General features: G+C 38.8%; 2 protein-coding genes across 4 annotated transcripts in view; both read right to left on the bottom strand.

Moving 5' to 3' along the window:
- slc12a8 (solute carrier family 12 member 8) overlaps window positions 1-3,323 on the bottom strand; it is a 29,189-nt gene extending 25,866 nt beyond the window's left edge. Inside the window, exons 1-3 of one of the 3 annotated variants that reach the window (XM_030758537.1) lie at window positions 3,191-3,323; window positions 1,008-1,175; window positions 755-901 (exon numbers count right to left, since the gene is read on the bottom strand). In XM_030758537.1, the coding sequence (XP_030614397.1) occupies window positions 755-901; window positions 1,008-1,142 (282 nt within the window). In that variant the 5' untranslated portion in view covers window positions 1,143-1,175; window positions 3,191-3,323. The remainder of the gene's footprint in view (window positions 1-754; window positions 902-1,007; window positions 1,176-3,190) is intronic. The other 2 variants (XM_030758539.1, XM_030758538.1) reach the window with 2 other exon arrangements.
- Window positions 3,324-9,091: 5,768 nt separating this feature from the next.
- Window positions 9,092-17,425, bottom strand: znf148 (zinc finger protein 148). Its single transcript, XM_030757501.1, has 7 exons — window positions 17,299-17,425; window positions 14,302-14,618; window positions 13,441-13,566; window positions 13,210-13,333; window positions 12,982-13,065; window positions 12,766-12,884; window positions 9,092-10,819 (listed from the first exon to the last, which is right to left on the bottom strand). The coding sequence occupies exons 2-7, from the start codon at window positions 14,593-14,595 to the stop codon at window positions 9,200-9,202; spliced, it is 2,367 nt and encodes a 788-aa protein (XP_030613361.1). The 5' UTR covers window positions 14,596-14,618; window positions 17,299-17,425; the 3' UTR covers window positions 9,092-9,199.
- Between the last annotated feature and the right edge of the window lie 308 nt (window positions 17,426-17,733).

Raw genomic sequence — 17,733 nt, 5'->3', positions numbered from 1 at the left:
AACTAAAAAGGGGATTTATTTCAACGGGGAAACACAAATACAAAAACCTTGGAAGGGAGTCACAGGGAGACGAAGGGCAGGCACAGGGAACACAGGAACATGCGGGCACAAAACATCAACGACGCGACAGAGAACAAATGAAAACTGAGGGCTTAAATACACAATGGGTAATCAGGGCAAGAGGAAACAGCAGGGAACAACAGGTGAGGCAAATGAAACTAATTACACAGGGGAAGCAAAGCTAAACACAAAGCACAAGGAAATCACATTGGCAAAATAAAACAGGAAGTGATGAACCAAGGAACACGCAGACAAGTCACAACACTGGGAACATGACAAACATACAGGGAGGACAAACTCAGGAAATAAATTAACACAAAACGCTGGGCCAACGGCCCAGGACATGACACCAGGTATGTTTAGATAGCTTTTTTTCCCTAAATAAATGAAATCCATCATTTAAAAACTGCATTTTATATTTACTCGGGTCATCTTTGTCTAATGTTAGATTATCAAGCAAAATTTAATACATGTAAGTGTAACAAATATGCAATAAAAGAAATCAGAAACAGGGCAAATAATTTTTCACTGCACTGTATTAAGCATGCATATAAAGCCCCAGTGTGCCAGTTGTGTTCAGCCCGATAGAATCCAGACTTTCAGCATTTCATTATACTGTATATTTGTCTACTTTCTTATATAAGCATGGTGAGAGTCTAAAGTGGTCTGACTGGACATAGCAGTGTTTACTAACCACCAGGTAGCCCGTACGCAGGAATAGAACCACACCAAAGATGTTGATCATGCAGGTGGTGAAGACTCCATCCCAGGTGCCGAAAAGCACCGGCTCCCACACAAACAGTTTGATCCTCCACCACGGCTGGCTGGACTGCTGAAAGCCCTAAACACAGAAACACAACTGTAAGCCAGCAACAACAGCAAGTCCTACAATGATCCTACAAATAAAAAGTCCTGTTTCATTTGAACTGACACGGTGAACATCTTACCTTTGCATCTTCATGGAACAGATCCTGAACGTGTGTGTGTGCATTAGTATCAGAAGATTCCCCCTTCAACAGGCCTGTCCCAGCTCTTTCCTGCTCACAGGTGTACACCGTCCAACCCACTGGTAGGGTTTCCATTGCAGCCTGCTGGTGTACAGTGTTGGAAAACAACTAGGTGAGAAAAAAATATTTTACCTTCATTATTTCTTTTTGTGCACAATGGGGAAATATTTTTAATGTTGAAAAAAGTGTAATAAAACCTCAAAAATATATGATTAATACAAGAAAAGCGCATAATTATTAGGGAACTAAATCACAAAAAGAAGTGCAACAAATGACACAGGTTAGCCTCTCAGAAACATTCAGACCAGTATAACTACACTTCCTTTTAATGAGTGCCACAAAACTGTCAGATTCTTCATCTGTTCAGCTTTCATTGAAGTAACAACCACAACTTCCCTGTTCAAAATCTGCACTGTCCTCCCACACTGTCCCCATCATTAATAAATGACCACAGCACAGTAGCAAGATAACTCTACCTGCAAATCACTGTTTTGTTTTTATTTCCCTGCGTATCATTGCATAAGGTAGGCGGACAATCACTGCTTTGTTATTTCAGTTCCACACACACATATTTGAAAATATGGACTTAACTTTGTAGCACATGCTGCTGTGCTCACACTCAAAGATGTACTATTGTAACATCTTATTGTCTTGGTGACTTAATCAATGTTAGAGGTACAGTGCTTAACAAATCTTTAGACCACCACCCAATGTAAGGTTTATGCTCTAAATTAACACTACTGGTAATTACTAAAATATTTATGTTTCTGTAACAGTTAATCCACCAGTATGCACACGCTCTTTAATCAAAATGATATTTTTAAGGCTAAAATATAATTATTGTTATCCACTCATTTTCAAATGTACTGTTTTACCAAAAAGCAGAAAAAAAACATGATTTTCTTAAAAAAATAACAATATAATTTTTAGTTTTAAACAAGTTTTTGACAGATTTCTAAAGTTTTTGTGTTTTCTTGTTTTTACAACAGGTGGCGTAATAATTTAAAATGAACATTTCTTTCGGGTTTTTTTTTTGAGCTATGGTCTTAAACTTTTGATCAGCTGAAAAAATCATGTTTGAGTGTAAATGCAGTTTTCACTAAATCCCCTGCTCAAAAGTTTTTGTCTCTTGCGCCAATTTCTTCTTTTAGCACTGTGAAGCTCTACTTACAACCTTCTTAAGATCCAATAGTGCAAAATGCAAATTCTTGCAATTTTATAATTGGTCTTAAGATTTTGATCAAGAGTGTATATAAAGCATTACCCCCACCCCAAAAAAATCCTAATTTCCTGATAAGCTCTCAGTCCTATTAAGTATGATTTTTTCCAAAGCACAAATGATAAGCTCTAAAATTAAAACTAGAATAAGGAATAAGAGCGCAAAACATGTATAATATCCTAAAGCACCAGATGAAACTCTGTTTCTCTTTTACTTATTAGACTAATTCATTTCTGTTCAGGACTTTTAGTGAAATTCAAGTGAAGAATTCATATTTCATTGTAAGAAAAGATACCACAGCATCTTACTGGATAAGTGAGGTGTGTTGATTCACAATACCCGGTTATGTATTAGGACCATATACAATCTATCTCTGGGACATGCAGGTTTATTTACTGGCCTACTAAATAGTATGACAGCACGGGTATTTGCAGCCTCTGTCTTGTAAAGAATACTTCTGTTTATCCTGGTTAAACAGCAACAAGTACAGCGTGAAGATAACCCGGATCCAGCAGGGTGTGTTCCTCGACGATTTGACTAAAACAATAAATCGCGTTATTAGCATCACTGTTTTAAGCTCAACTGTTGCCGTGTCCTTATAAATACACGCAGCACTATAACAAACTTGTCAATTCATTCTTTCCGACTTAAAAACGTAAAATGCTACAGACTGCTCTTTGAATTAATTGTCTCTTGAAAAAGAAATAAAGAAACAAGTTATGTTTGTGGCGAGAGAGTATTACAGAAAGCCTAATCCCCTTAAATGTTCAAAGTAAGGTCCTGGTGGTGTTTATGTGCCATTTTGCAGACTGCGGTGCGCTCTGAAGGATCTTTTTTTTTTTTTTTGGCTGTCACTCTGCTTGCAAGCTGCTTCTCAGCCAAACTTAAGTCAGCGAAACCTTACCTTTCACAGTCTCATTTCATTCACTGCTTACAAAAGATAAGAAGAAGAAGAAAAAAAAAGATCTCATTATTCCTCAGGTTTGTTTAAATCCACTCAGTGTGACAACGTGTTCGTGATATGGATACGTCAGCTGCCAGCAGGTAACTTGGACATGCGGTTCCTGGTTGCCTCTCCAGGGTGTGTTGAAGCATTTGCACAAGGATCTCGTGTTTGTTTTGGCAAGTCCTGCGGTGGTTAATGCTGACTACTGGCTAAAGCTGAAAAATGCACGCACATACCTTTATCTTTTTATTTATGGAATTATTGCCTGAAACACGTTTGTATTTCCAAAGTTATCAAACAGATCCGAATAAATACATATCTGAAAAAATATTAATAACAGAGAGAGAGAGAGACGGTTAAGGGTCTCCCTCTCAAAAGTTCTTTTTAAATAATACTTTTGAACATCCCAGTCGTTTTTCCCCCAGTCATTTCTTTATATGTTGCCCAGAAAAAGGGAAACAGCTGCTGCAAAATCAGGCTCTGGTGAGGCCAATCCACGACTGAAAGTGCTCCATTGCGTGTTTTTCTATCCAGGCATGCTTTTGCTGCATGAACAGTGTATTTGGGATCATTGTCATGCTGAAAAATTCATCTTTGCTGGATTTTATTTCCTATTTCAGTATTTTAAGGAATCACCTTGGTGGTGCAAAAATTACTATTTTATGCCTGTCAGTCTGTGTTATCTTTAGCATTTTTTCTCCATCGCAAGAAATGGGAATTGTTTGTGTGACAGGCTGCTGTATGAAAGTGCCTAAATATACCATTTAAAATGGGTTCTTTGCTATGTTTCTGTTATGTAAACACAACATTGGTTTATCCCTTGAGTTAGGTGCCTTTTAATCTTTGAATGATTCATAAATTTGTGCTAAGTGGCCTAACCAAAAGAAAGAAAATCCTCTTAAAGTGGTCAGGTACAAGAACTGCACTGAAAATGAGTGAAAAAGCAGCCAGTGTCCAAAGACCTTTGAAAGCCTGGAGAACTACTGGTCAAGACAATTTAAAAATGACAAGAAAGTCTGGCTACAGATGAGAAATGAGAGGTAGCTCAAGACTCTTGCACAATACTGTGTCCCAGCAGGAAAGCACTAGTGTATTTGATAGCTGCATTTCACTTGGGGAAGGTCCTGTAATTGCGTTTGCCGGTTCACCTTCAGGGTTCACTGGGCTGTGAATTAGTGATGGGAAGTTCAGCTCTTTCCAGAGCGCCAACTCTTTTGGCTCGGCTCCCAAAGAAGAGCCGGCTCTTTTGGCTCCGAAACGGCTCCTCAGATTGTAGTTTAAAAAAAAATGTGTAAAATGACTTACTTTTCCTCACCATTCCTGCATGTAGACTCTATTTAAAGTGCAACGTCCTCTTGCTCTTTCCGGTCTCTGAGCAAACTTTGTAGGAGACGCTCCCTCTGTGTTTGATCTGTGTGGACTCACTGTGTGGTGTGTCTCCGTGTAGACACGCAGATTCTGCCACACATCTTAACCAATCACATGCAGCTTCCACAAAAAAAAAAAAAAAAAAAACACCAACAACAAAAAGAACAAAGAAACGACTCACTCTCAAAGAAACAGGAGCCGGGTCCCGTGATTCACTCCAAAGAGCCAGCTGTTAGAGCCGGATCGTTTGCGACCAACCCATCACTACTGTGAAAAAGGTTCACAGTGCTTAAACAAAGAAAATTAATATGAAACTATTTTGATATACACTTCATATTTTTCCATGAGAGACATCAACTAGTATGTTTCCAACCTTCTCCAATGTGATAATTTTCTGCTTTACACTTTTAGAGCACTATCAACTGAATACATAGTCGGGTTTTGGACCTGTTGGAGAAGACGTCTTAAGTTGTCCCCTTGTACCATGAAAATGTAAAAGGCTGCACATTTTTAACTGTACTGTAGGTATGTACAAGTGTGTACATACCTACAGTAATTCTACTCTCCCTCAAATTCCCCTAACATGCCATAACTAATATCACAACAGGTCTTTATCTCTTTTCTGGCTGCTTTCCAGCAGCAAACACAACTTCACCCCTTTTTTTCTTTCAGACTCAAATCCAAAAGCAGCTGAATGGCTTCTGTACATCAACAACAATTCAAGATTACATACTGTGAATTATTTATTTATAAGGACATGACACACAACAGTCAAGAAACAACAATTTAATCTGATTGCTTACAAATCATAATATACTGCAAAAATCTAATCATATTGGTTACTTGACTGAAAATAATCAGCTACAATTAAAGCTGCACATTATCCATAAAACAAGTTCACTTGACCCAACAAGTCAGAGACCATGCAGAATAAACCGAACATAAGACCAACCTTACTATGAAGCAGGAGGCTTCCTTGTCAAATTCCTTAAAAGAATGAAAAAGTTCCGATTCCCGTCTGTATTTGAAAGACCTTGACACAAACGACTAAATGAGGGTAGCGAGAGAGACTGCATATGATATACTGTACATTATCAGTGCTTTAAATGACATGTTTCAAAAATAGCTTTTTATCAAAAAATTCAGATCTTTTTACACAGATGCGCGTACGTACGTACACACACACACACACACACACACACACACACACACACACACACAAAAAAGAAATTTCTCTAGCTTAAACAAGGACACTTATGGTCAGGTTACTGACAATAGTTAATTAAAAGTACTGCTCACACACTTCATTAATTTCCAATAGTTTTGCACTTTAACTGAAATCAAAATTCTCCAAGAACTAAATGGGTTACAATTTACAAAAACAGAATTTCTCTCTGTTCTGTGCTTTTAAAGATTGCTTACAATTAAAAAAAAAAAAAGTAGTTAGTGTGGTATTTCAACCACGCATTACTTTTAAGTGATATTTTAACACAAATTCAAGCAACTCATAGCCTTGTATGGAAGCTTGTTTCTGTCACTGAAAGACTTATTTTTTTGTCATCCATAAGCCAAAATTTCAGATATTTCAAAAAATTTGATTAACCAACTCAAAATTTAAAGTCATTTTCTCAGAAGTTTGAACTAGTAATTGGTAATTTTAAGATTATAACCCAATAACCTGAAATTTTGGCTTGTGGATGGCAATTTTTATTTATTTATTTTTGGTTCTTTTTCTTACTGTCAACTTTAAATATCTGATGTTGAAAGAACTCAGTTCACTATATCATAGGGTTGAAAAATTTCAAATTTTCCAGTTTTATACAGTAAAACCCATCACGATAAACATTCACAAATCTAAATTCACTTTAATCAATCAGCAGTTAAAATTAAAAAAAAAAAAAAAAAGCCAATTTTCTTCTGATACAGTGGAGAAATATGCACAAAAGCCACATTTTCTCAAGACGATAAACTGCTTCATTACTGAATCTCAAATGCTTAAAAACAAATTAACTTGCCTTCAACTGACAAAAAGTGTTTCTTGCACATGCCTTCTTTCTATGGACCAAAAAAAAAAAAAAAAAATCTAACAGTACTTCTCAGAGCATAAAAATATACAATGTATTTACAGCAGGATCTTTCTATACATTCTAGAGGGAATGATCATTGAGGAAAAATAAAGTATTCAATGAATAATATGGTGCCGTCTGTCCCTGATTGTCAGTGGAGCTTTAACAAGAGGGAGCTCAACATCGGTTTGAAACCTAAACTGGAAGGCGCATTGAAGAAAAACAAAATAGTGTTTAACACAATAGCACCTAAGACACGGGAAACAATCAACAGTGTAATGAAGTACAGAAGAGACTTAACTCATTGCCGCTCCTGTTTAAAACTGCATGGTTTCAACAAGGCCTGTACAGATGAATCTCACTAGAAAATTCCAGCAAATCAGTGATTATCAGCAAAACTAGATTACAACTTAAATCTGTACTTATACACATACTGCAGAAGACTCAATGAAACGTTAACTCCTCCCAACTACAGATAATATGTTGATTATTAAGTTCGGTGATATATCTAAAATAGTACAATATTTTAATATTGTACAAAACTAAATAAAGCCCCCAGATCTCAACATATTGAGAGTGTGACTACATTGATAGCTTATGTGCTTGTTTGTATTGTGCAAGTGGAATTAGTAGCCTTTGAGCATAGACCAAGTAAAAATAAACGCGTCGTGCAGGAATGACTAAAGGAAATGGTAATCCATCCATCCATTCACTTCCGCTTATCCTGGTCAGGGTCGCGGGGGGGGCTGGAGCCTATCCCAGCTGTCATAGGGCGAGAGGCAGGGTACACCCTGAACAGGTCGCCAGCCTGTCACAGGGCCAACACAGAGAGACGAACAACCTTTCACACTCACATTCACACCTATGGGCAATTTAGATTAGCCAATTAACCTAACCCCAGTAAGTGCATGTCTTTGCTGGGGAAATGGTAATATTTCTTTTAAAACAAGGCACAAAATAATGAAACTGTGAAACCACGCATTGATGCTATATGTTTCAGAAAGTTCATTTCAATCAAGTTCTCTTAAATACAAGGGGATCTAAACTTCAAGTTAGTTTCCCTTACGAGAGCATCCTTTTAAGTGGCAAAAGACAAGTGAATTAGTTTGAATTCCTAATTAAACTAATTAAGTGGTTAGTCTCACTAATCTCTTAAAAGTGATTTATACGCACTGTTATAATCTAATATAAATGTACATACATGTGAAAAATGTGCAAACTGTGTGAACACTAAGCACAATCCTGAATCCTTTTAAGTATGTTAACTATAGAACCTATGAATTATCCTGCAACCATTAAATGTGTGCAGCTATTTGACACCCAAAACCTTTTGTCTGGGGATGACAAAAACTTTTGTTTTTTTTTTTTAAAAAAAAAACAAAACAAGGTTTTCCATATAGTGCAGCGCAGCCATGTAATCACAAAGCCTATCCTGCACTAGTCATGTTTGGAAGAACTGCCCAGAAATCCAGCCACAAATGGAACACATTAATCCTCATGATTACCCAAATTAAACCCAATCTGCAAAATGGAGAGTGAACTAGATCCCAGATAGCTTAAACACAATCAGTGAAATCTGTCCTGTACCGTTCATTACACACATCCTGCAGCGTTACCCACTTTAGGTGAGAAAAAAGCAACTTTAACATGAAGTAAAGTTTGACTGAATTACTGTGTTGTCATCTTTGTATCAGTAGACAATTTAATTGCTGGAATAAAAAGGCTCTACCAGTTGTGGTGGTGGTGGTGGGGTAATCACAAAAACAAGGGGAGGTAGCTACAGTTAAAAAAAACAAAACAAAGCAAAAAAACCTACCACTGCCATGGGGGAAAGGGGCCTCATTGGGGCAGAACAAACTTACGTAGCCCCATTTCATTTTTGCTCAGGTTGCATTTTCCTGATCGCATTTTTTACAGTTGCGCTATTTTCTATCCTCACTTGCTTTTATTTTGCGTCCCATAATATATAATAGGTCATTTCTTCTTAGATTTTCTTGCACCTGACTTTGATATACTTTTTACTTTAGAAAAAATAAAACACAAAAAGGGGAATAACGATAGATTTGTATATCCCCGCACCACTCATCCCCCAAAGCAGTCAAACTAGGAAAATAAAGGTGTACAAAGATGCAACCTACATTTTAATAAGTGTAAATATTGCATTAAGCAGCAAGAGTGACATGATCGTTAACTGTGCAAGGCAAAATGATTGACACCAACATTAAAAATAATGGCAATGGAATGAGAGAATATTAATCTCCTGCATTACACTTTGGTCGCTTAATCTCATAATGTACATTCTGGAGAAAGTTTTTTTTTTTTTTCCATAGGGGAAATGCTAATTATGGTATGATTATCATTTTTCTGTATTCCTGTTTAAGAAACTTAGACCCGACACCCCCCCCCCCCCAAAAAAAAAGCTTTACAAAAAGACCCCTTGTTTGCAGTGGGATTTGATTTGGCAAAACAGGAAAGACGAGATAAAGTGCCACAGAAATTATGAACAGAAATGAACGCTCCCACCTCCATTTCATCAGCCAAATGATTCACTGGTTGAAACATCAGGGGAGGAGTTCAGTTGAGACCTGGTCTCAGTGACTCGAACTAAAGGGAATTCTGAGAATTCTGTGCTGTGTCCTCGAACTTGTCCATTGGCAACAGTAAACTGTGAGGAGGATCCAGATCTTGACGTCTGGAAATGAGATTTGAAGTTCTGATCAAAGGAGCTTATTTGAAAAGTCTGAAGGATCCCTTGTGAAGAGTCAGTCTTTTTTGAGGGTGAGACCTGCTCCAGAAAGTCCTCCTCAGCTGGGGACACTGCAGAGGGAGGGGTGGTCTCGTCACCTGAAAATGAAAATGAGTGCTGGGAGTCCCCGACCAGCAACCCAAAGTGAGGTTTCTCTAATGTAGACCTTAGCGGAGAGCTCATCCCTGATTTGAACCTGCTGGGAGAAGGAAACTGTTTCTCTGTAGAGAACAGAGGCTGTCCAGCTAAAGTGGGGTTTTCAGAGACCAAGCTGAGGCTCTGGCTGGTCAGGTAGCTGTCATTCTGGCTGGTTCTCTCCAGTGCTTGCTGGAGAAATTTGGAGTATTCTTGCAAGAGACTCACTTTCTCAGTAGGTGGCTGAGCCTGGGCACTGGACGTGCCAAGGCTCTCCACAGGGCTGCTGTCGGAAACATCGGAGGAATTAATAGATATACTTGAGGTCACCTCTGTGTCAGCCACACTGAAAGAAATGTCTGACTGCCCATTAGCTTTGTTGGAGTAGTGGTCCAACAGCGTCTGAAGAACCTCATCAGGCAAAACATTCTTGTCATGAGGAGTTTTAATCTCTGTGTTCATGGGTTGGGGCTCCAGAATGGTGGCAGGGACAGTTTCGTCGATGACGGTTGACACCACAGTTTGTGTAACAGGCGGCTGAGAGGAGATGCTGCTCGAGTTCAGGCCATAATCCCGGCTGTTATTGGCCATCGCAGCTTGAAGGTAACGCTTCTTCTTGAGAAACTGCATGGCGTCATCATAGTTTGTGCTGTTGGCTGCTGGTTTTGTTTGTCCTCCTTGAAGAGTTTCAACTGACTCGAGTTCACTGTTACCTTCTACATCTAAGAGGCCTTGCTTGTCGACAATTTCAAAGGTGTACTGTGTGACCTTAGTATTTTCCTCAAAAGAGGGCAAACTGGACAAGCAAGGAGGAGTTTGTTCACTAGACTGCTTATGACTCCGCTTGGGGACTTTCTTCAGAACTAACTTAGGAGAAGTTGTTTCTTCTGATGAGACTTCTCCCTCTTGGTGTTGATTAGCTGTTTCTTCAGGAAGGTCCACAGAGTAGTCAGCAATCACATACTCATGTTTGACTTTTGAAGACACAGCATATAGAGAAAGACCTTCCTTCTGCTCCTCTTTCTCCTCTGTTTCAACAACAGCAAAAGTGTGCCCTTCCGTTTGGGCAGTAGTGGAAGCTCCTGAACTCTTGTCTGCACACTTTTGGCGCTTTTTCTTGGGCAGCGAACACTCTTTGGCAACAAAGGGAGGCCCTAAAGAGTCTGCTTCACGCAAAGGTCCCACTTTACCGGCACTCTTGTTTGCCTTTCGCTCTCTGTTCTCGTGACACATTCTTCTGTGCTTTAAAACCCGGTCTGTTCTGGAAAAGTACTGCAGAAAGAGGACACAATGCATATATTTTATACGTATTATGGAACAAAAAACAAAAACAAAAAACATCCAGTGGTTCATTAAAACACGTTCTACTTTTTATTCTTTAAAGTCCATATACTTTCATTGACATGACATCCTATTTAACTAGTACACACCAACAACAGCACCTTCATTACTGGTCCTAATATTGGGTTAATATCTGGCTGAAATTTAAGTTCACTGTTTTACTCTTCCAGTTTACCTTCTACACCTATAAGAGACCTTTAATGAGCACTAATGATAGCGTTTTCAAACCTAATGTGTTTGATTTGGTTAAAGCACACATTTGGCATGGCATGACTGTTTTTGGTCTAAAGGTAAATGGCCTAAACATTACATAACTGCACAATTTCACAATAGCACTGAAAAAAAAAATCTGTTGTTTACAAATGGTTTAGTATGCATCCTGTTCTTTATAAGGAACCTAAATGTAAAATGTTAGCATATCAGTGAAGAACTTTAGCCTGACCAGCCAATCAAAGACAGTTTCAATTGTAATATTTAGTTTAATATTTGTATCCTTTCTGTGCTATCAGTTCATGAAGTCAAACAAAAATATGGAGAAGGTCATCCTGTCTCTACCTGTTTGTTTTTGGAATGGACTGGCATTTACATAGCACTTTTCACCACTCAAAGCACTCTACACTACCAACCTCATCTGCCTTTTTTCACACATGCTTTATTCCATGCATTCATCTACCTTGCATCCACACCTACTGACAATTTAGAATCACCAGTTAATCAAACATGTTTATCTGGGACTGTGGGAAGAAACCAGAGTACCTGGAGACGACCCACGCAGGCACAGGGAAATCACGCAAACTACATAAAGAGGCCCCCAGCTGACCAGGAGATTTGAAACAACAAACGTCTTGCTATGGGGTGATTGTGCTAATCACTGCACCACAAGCTCCTACCATTCAAGTACATAAATATGCACACAGGGTATTTTCACACCTAGAGTTCCTCTGGTCAGTTGATGAGTTTGTAAAATTGTATTTTTTTCCCCATGTTCTGGTTGATTTTCACACAGAGAAAACTCCAAGTGAACTCTAAATGAACTAAACCGTGTTACTAGAAACCACATCAGAAGGTTTAGGGCACTTGGTCAGATGTATCTGACAGGAGCAATAAAAGGAAAAACAGGAAGAAGGTGCTATCCTTTGGACAAGTGGACTACATTGAAATTTTACTTCTAAAGCCTTGATTACACTGGACGTCTGAGTAGTCATTCCTATTACATTTCTCTGAAGTCCACTTGAAATCTACTGTTTGGGTTGAATGCATAGTTAGTGCATTGTAAAGTAAATTTTCTGCAGACAAGTCTGCATGGTCACAAAGAACAGGCAGACACACGGATGTCTGCACAGACCCACAAACTCACCATCTGATGATGAAATTTATGTCATTCGGACCCCAGTGGACACGGCACATAGAATCAAAACTTAAGATTTGTAGTTATCCAGACAATATTTTCAGTTTGTGTGTTCTACACATCTATGGTACTCTGCCACGCTCTCCCAGAATGCAAAGCATACCTGGCTACATACACCTAGCTCAAATACAACCTCCGCACTGAGACCATCTTTGTCAAATGGTCTCAGTGTAGTTGTTCTGATCAGCACTCAAGTGCGAAAACGAAACAGAATTAGATTTAAATGGACTAAACGGCACAGGTGTGTAAACACCAACAAAAAGTGGATCGCAGCTGTGTCTGTGTGACTTCACATTATGGAGAGTTTCTTTGTAAAAGTAAAACAGTAACAATGTTTCTCTTTGGTCCGTACTAAAAATGACTGAACTACAGGTTTGAAAATAGCCTTTAATGCCTGTCGAATGACAATATTCAACCATTCGGTTGCTTACAAACGCACAAAATTTACAAGCAAACAAAAGCAATGTACCTGGTGACAATAGTCACATTGGTAGGGCTTCTCTCCACTGTGAGTCCTCTTGTGTCTCTCCATGTGATACTTCTGGATGAACCTCATCCCACACTCATCACAGCGAAAAGGCTTCTCACCTAGAGGAAAGGACAAATAAAATGCAATTTATTTCAGGTTAAAGTAATAATAACAATAATAAACTTTAAATTCTGACAAACTGTGTTTGTTACTCACCAGTATGGATCTTCTCATGTCTCTGGAGAAGATATTTCTGAATAAAGCGCATGTCACACTGGCTGCACTGAAATGGCTTCTCACCTAAATTTTCAGTAAGGCATATAAATATCAGTCGCATGTCATACAATACTCAAGGTAACTTTCCAGCTTTAGCTTAGCACTTCCTTATATCTAATTTCACAGCAAGACTTTTAATATTTTTATACATGTCAGGGTAATTCATACCAGTGTGAATGAAGACATGCCTCTGTAGATGGTAGTTCGTTCTGAATGCAGCATTACAGTGAGCACAGACGTGACACTTGGGGTTTGGTATACTCAATGAGCCATCGTCATTGATGCTGAGAATCTACAAAGGGGAAATAAAAGAACACATATATGGTTGTAATGTCTGTTTCATACTCACAAGTGCCACTGGCTATTTAAAAATGTATAAACTGCTGAGGTTGAATTCACCTTTGCTGGTGATCGCTGCTTCCTTTTTTTCTTCTTGGGACACGTTGTCAGATCCTTGATTGCCTTTTTGTCCTTCTTTATATAGACCGCTGGCTCAGACAACTTCAGTTCCTGCTTGATGCTCAACTGTAAAAGTAGGACCATAGTCATTTAGACATTTAATATGGCACATGACCTACTTTAAGGGCCACCCAGCCAGCCAGCACTTTATCCAGGTCAGACAGGTGCAACTGGGCAAGCAGAGCATAATCAACCATACAGTTGCTTCAGGCATAAAACACCAGAGGGAAGCCTTGGGTCCTTAAAAACCTAAGACATGCTGAAAGATTACATCTGCCAGGTGGCCTGGGACAGCTTCAGATTCTCTGACTGCCATTTTAAAATTTATGTAGCCACTTTGCAGCTTTCTATAAATAACCTGTCTGTAATAATTACAGCAAGGCAAACAACAGAGACCACATAATTCCAGCTCTTAAAGTTCCTAAAGAAAGGGAATACTTTAAACCTGACTCTGATGGTGAGTTCAGATTATCCTCAATGTTACATTCTTAGAATAAAAATTACTCTTTAAAAGTTCACATTTGCTGTATATTTATTCTAACTGGTCCAGAAGATCAGAGTGCACCAATATATTAATGTTCTATGAGCATGAACCAGTGGGTTCATTTTGAGCTGTTCAATGCAAAGTCCACATAAAATGCGCAAAAATTAACTCACTTTTAAACATGTGGAGACTGTATTAGTACCCACAGAAATAATCTAATGAAAATCTGAACTACTGCTAAACCAGCATGAACTCACTGGCATATGAAGCAAGCAGGGAAACTTATTCGTGAGTTTTAGGGGGAAATGCGCTCCCACCTCGGCTCCTCCCTCCTCTTCTCCTCCAGCGGTATTCTTTGTCATCTCCTCCTGCATCATCAGCTGCTCTGGAGGGACCAGGTCGTGAGTGATCAGTGAGCCTCGAGTCAAATCGTCGTCGTCGTCTTCATCGTCATCATCCTCAGCCAGCAGAGGGTGGTTTGCCAGCGATCGTTCCCCTAGGGTCATCACCACCAGTCCTCCTCCGCTTCCCAGGCTGACTCTCCCTCCTCCATCTATTCCTCCACTGCTGCACTTCAGCAGCATGCCTTCCAGTTTGTCCTCAGTGTTCATCTTACATAGAGTAGCTTTTGAGTCTGTAAAATAAAAAGAAACAGAGACAACTAGCCAATGTTAAAAAACCTTATGTCAAACGTACAAACCGATGAAATGAGTAGGATGTTAAATAAAAAAAAAAAAAAAGAAATATGACACAACTGCAAACCAAAGATGAAACAGTTATATCCACTGTGATCCCTGTTCTGCACATCAAGGCTCACTTTCCCAGACGTGGATTAAGTCAACTCCCAGACTAAACTTTTTTTCAATGGAGCTCTTCACTGAATTTTTCTTTTAGTCTGGCTTAGGCTTAATTCATGTCTGCAAAACTTGCTGCATGTGAGGAACTTAACTGAGTTTCCCATAAACCATGGTTGCTTATTTTAAACGAGCAAAACGGCAGCTCTGAACCAAAAATAAATATGAAAGGATATGAAAATAAACACCCATGGTAGTACTGAACTGGCAGTCAACGAAACTAGCTTTAGGGCTCCATTTATAAGACTGATCTCTAATCTTAAGTATACTTGAGAAAGCCATGTTAAAAAACAAAACAAAACCTTACCATGGCATAGAAGTGACCATATCTCAAACTTTAAGTCTAGACTTGAGTTATTTTCAAAGCCAGAGGTGTACTTTACAGTTCTGTAATTCTGTCCAACCCCAGTCAGTGTAGCAGCATCACATTTCCAGACTGCTTGTTTGGATTTCTCCACCCGCTACTTAGTCCACTGGATAATATTTATTGTCTGCTTTCAGTCTCCTTAACCTTTGGAGAACAAGATCATCACCATTAGCTTGTTCTCCAAAAAGTTTGATTTTACCTTTTGTGTCATGCCTATCTTTGACAACAATTATGACAGCATTTATAAGTTAAACCATAAAGTGATTTAAGATGATGATTTTATTAGAAACTGCTTGAACAAGGCTTTTTGTGTTGAGCATCGTTTATAAATTAGGCATTAGTACACTATCAGGAATGATCATAAATTTCAATATTACATCAAAAATAAACAAACAAACAAAAAATTTCTTCAACAAAGCATTTCTGAAATCAGTTAGTAAAATCCCACAATCTGGCTGACTTTAAAATTTTATGAATTTATTTTTCAAAACAATACATGGAACATTACCAGCTAATCCACGTCAGGTTTTTGCTATAAGAGGCAGTTCTGCTGAGCACAAGAAAAAAACACATCTTTTGTCAGACTACTTTAAAACAAAGGTGTATTCCCAGTTATGGAGGGAAACTATCGAACCACCATGAACATTAGGCAATTTACATCTATGCATATAAAAGGAAATTCTTGCATAGTATGAGTCAAATGATTTGTACAAAATGTCCAGTTCAGTAGCTCAGTTCAAAACTGTTATTCATATTTTTTTTCCTCTTCTGTTTTCAAGCACGTGAATGCATGAAATATACAGTTGTCTGTATGTATATGCTTGTGTGTTCAAGTGCATTTGCATGTATGCCTAGAGGCATTCTGCTTTTGCAACCTTACTATAAACTACTCTTTTGCACAAAGGGTAGGTTCATAAAATTTTCTTCTTCCTGCTCTTTTATTGTTCGTCTTGAAGCAAGCGTGGAAATTGTTATTTTATATATTCTAACTCAAACCTGTTATCGTATCTTTAAAATGAACTATAATGTAAAGTGATAAACGCCACTTTTATAAACATAAGCCCTCAAACCATGAGTTTAGTATATTTCTTTCAAAGCACAGCTAAATGTCGAGAATGGGGTATTTCAACGATCAGCCTGTTCAATAAAATTTACAGTTGTATGAGACCGATGTTGCCCAGTACATTGTACTAATTAGATGGTTGAGTAACCTTAAAAATCACTTGAGCTCAACATGGCCAAAAGCTAGCTACCGCAGCACTTGTGGACCGTTCGGTTACAGGTTTGACACTGTTGCGAACACAAACTGAACAAGGAGACAGCGGGACCGGTAAATAACTGTCAGGGTTTGAACTCACACCGACAGACACTTAGTACCGTATGCAAACACAGTCACTGTCACTTGGATAAAGTGGTTTTAGTCTCTCGCTAGCCAGCCAGCTAGCTAGCCGCGCTCGTCAAACCTGCCCAAAAACATTCAAAACAGCAGGAGAAAACACAGGAAGACAAGCGACGCTGTCTTCAAATTAAAAGCTTCCATAATGCTTTAATTAAAACATACCGGAATATAGGCTTCTAAGTAGCTAACTGAAAACAAACTGTGACGTCAGTTTAAACCTTACCAACTCGTATTTTTCTCAAACTTACACTATAAAGCGCGGCAGTGGGGGCTTTACTTTGAAGGCTTACACCGGAAGCTGCACAATGCGCGCACCTACTTTGCGAACATTTATGGCCTGCTTGAAGCTAATGAGCTAGCCGCTAGCAAGTTGCTGCATTGGTCTCTCTCTTTTGATGTAGCATCCAGTTGGTACTGCATCTTTACAGCAGCGGTGCCTCCTTATATGTGGCATTCAACAGCAAATTTTTAGCTCATATTAAACGACATATGTAACGAAAAACGCAACTTTCGCTTACTTATTAGCAGGGCTAGCTGGCTTTAGCTTCCTCAACCACTCTGCGAAATAGGCCATAATGTTCAGAAGCTAACGTTCGCTAACCACCTCGCTCGCTGCTACGACAAACAACAATACGCACGAGTGGCACACGTTTGATAGGAAAACAATTAAAAGCTGCATTTTTTTTCTTCTTACCTTCGCGTCTTAAGCCCGTATAGCTGTCATGATTGTTATCCAAGACTTACAGTGCAGTGATGGTGTGCGGAATAATCAAATACCCCATCATCAGGGCATGGAAATTTAAATCTGTCCCCATCTAGTGGTGCACAGTGGTAGTTGAGGTGAACGCTTCGCTCCTCATCATGCAGCTCACAATGTCCTTTCAGTGCCCTACTTCTACAGCTTAAATGTTCATCAGTGGTGCCTTAATAGCCTAATTGTCGTCAGTTATTTCTAGACTTTGATCTCATTATTGTTTTGAGCCTTTTTTGAAATAGCAACTTAAAATAAGCGCACGGTTATTCCGTGGTTTAATGTCTTTGAATTGCTTGGATGGTGGGTAAACATGATCATCTGATAGGAATACCATGCAGAAAAACTCGACCTTCTTTGGGAATTGTGAACTGTTGC

The sequence above is a fragment of the Archocentrus centrarchus genome, chromosome 21, assembly GCF_007364275.1.
Source record: "Archocentrus centrarchus isolate MPI-CPG fArcCen1 chromosome 21, fArcCen1, whole genome shotgun sequence".
NCBI lineage: Eukaryota > Metazoa > Chordata > Actinopteri > Cichliformes > Cichlidae > Archocentrus > Archocentrus centrarchus.
Note: the sequence above shows the minus strand (reverse complement) of the source record. Positions and strands in the feature narration are given on the sequence as shown.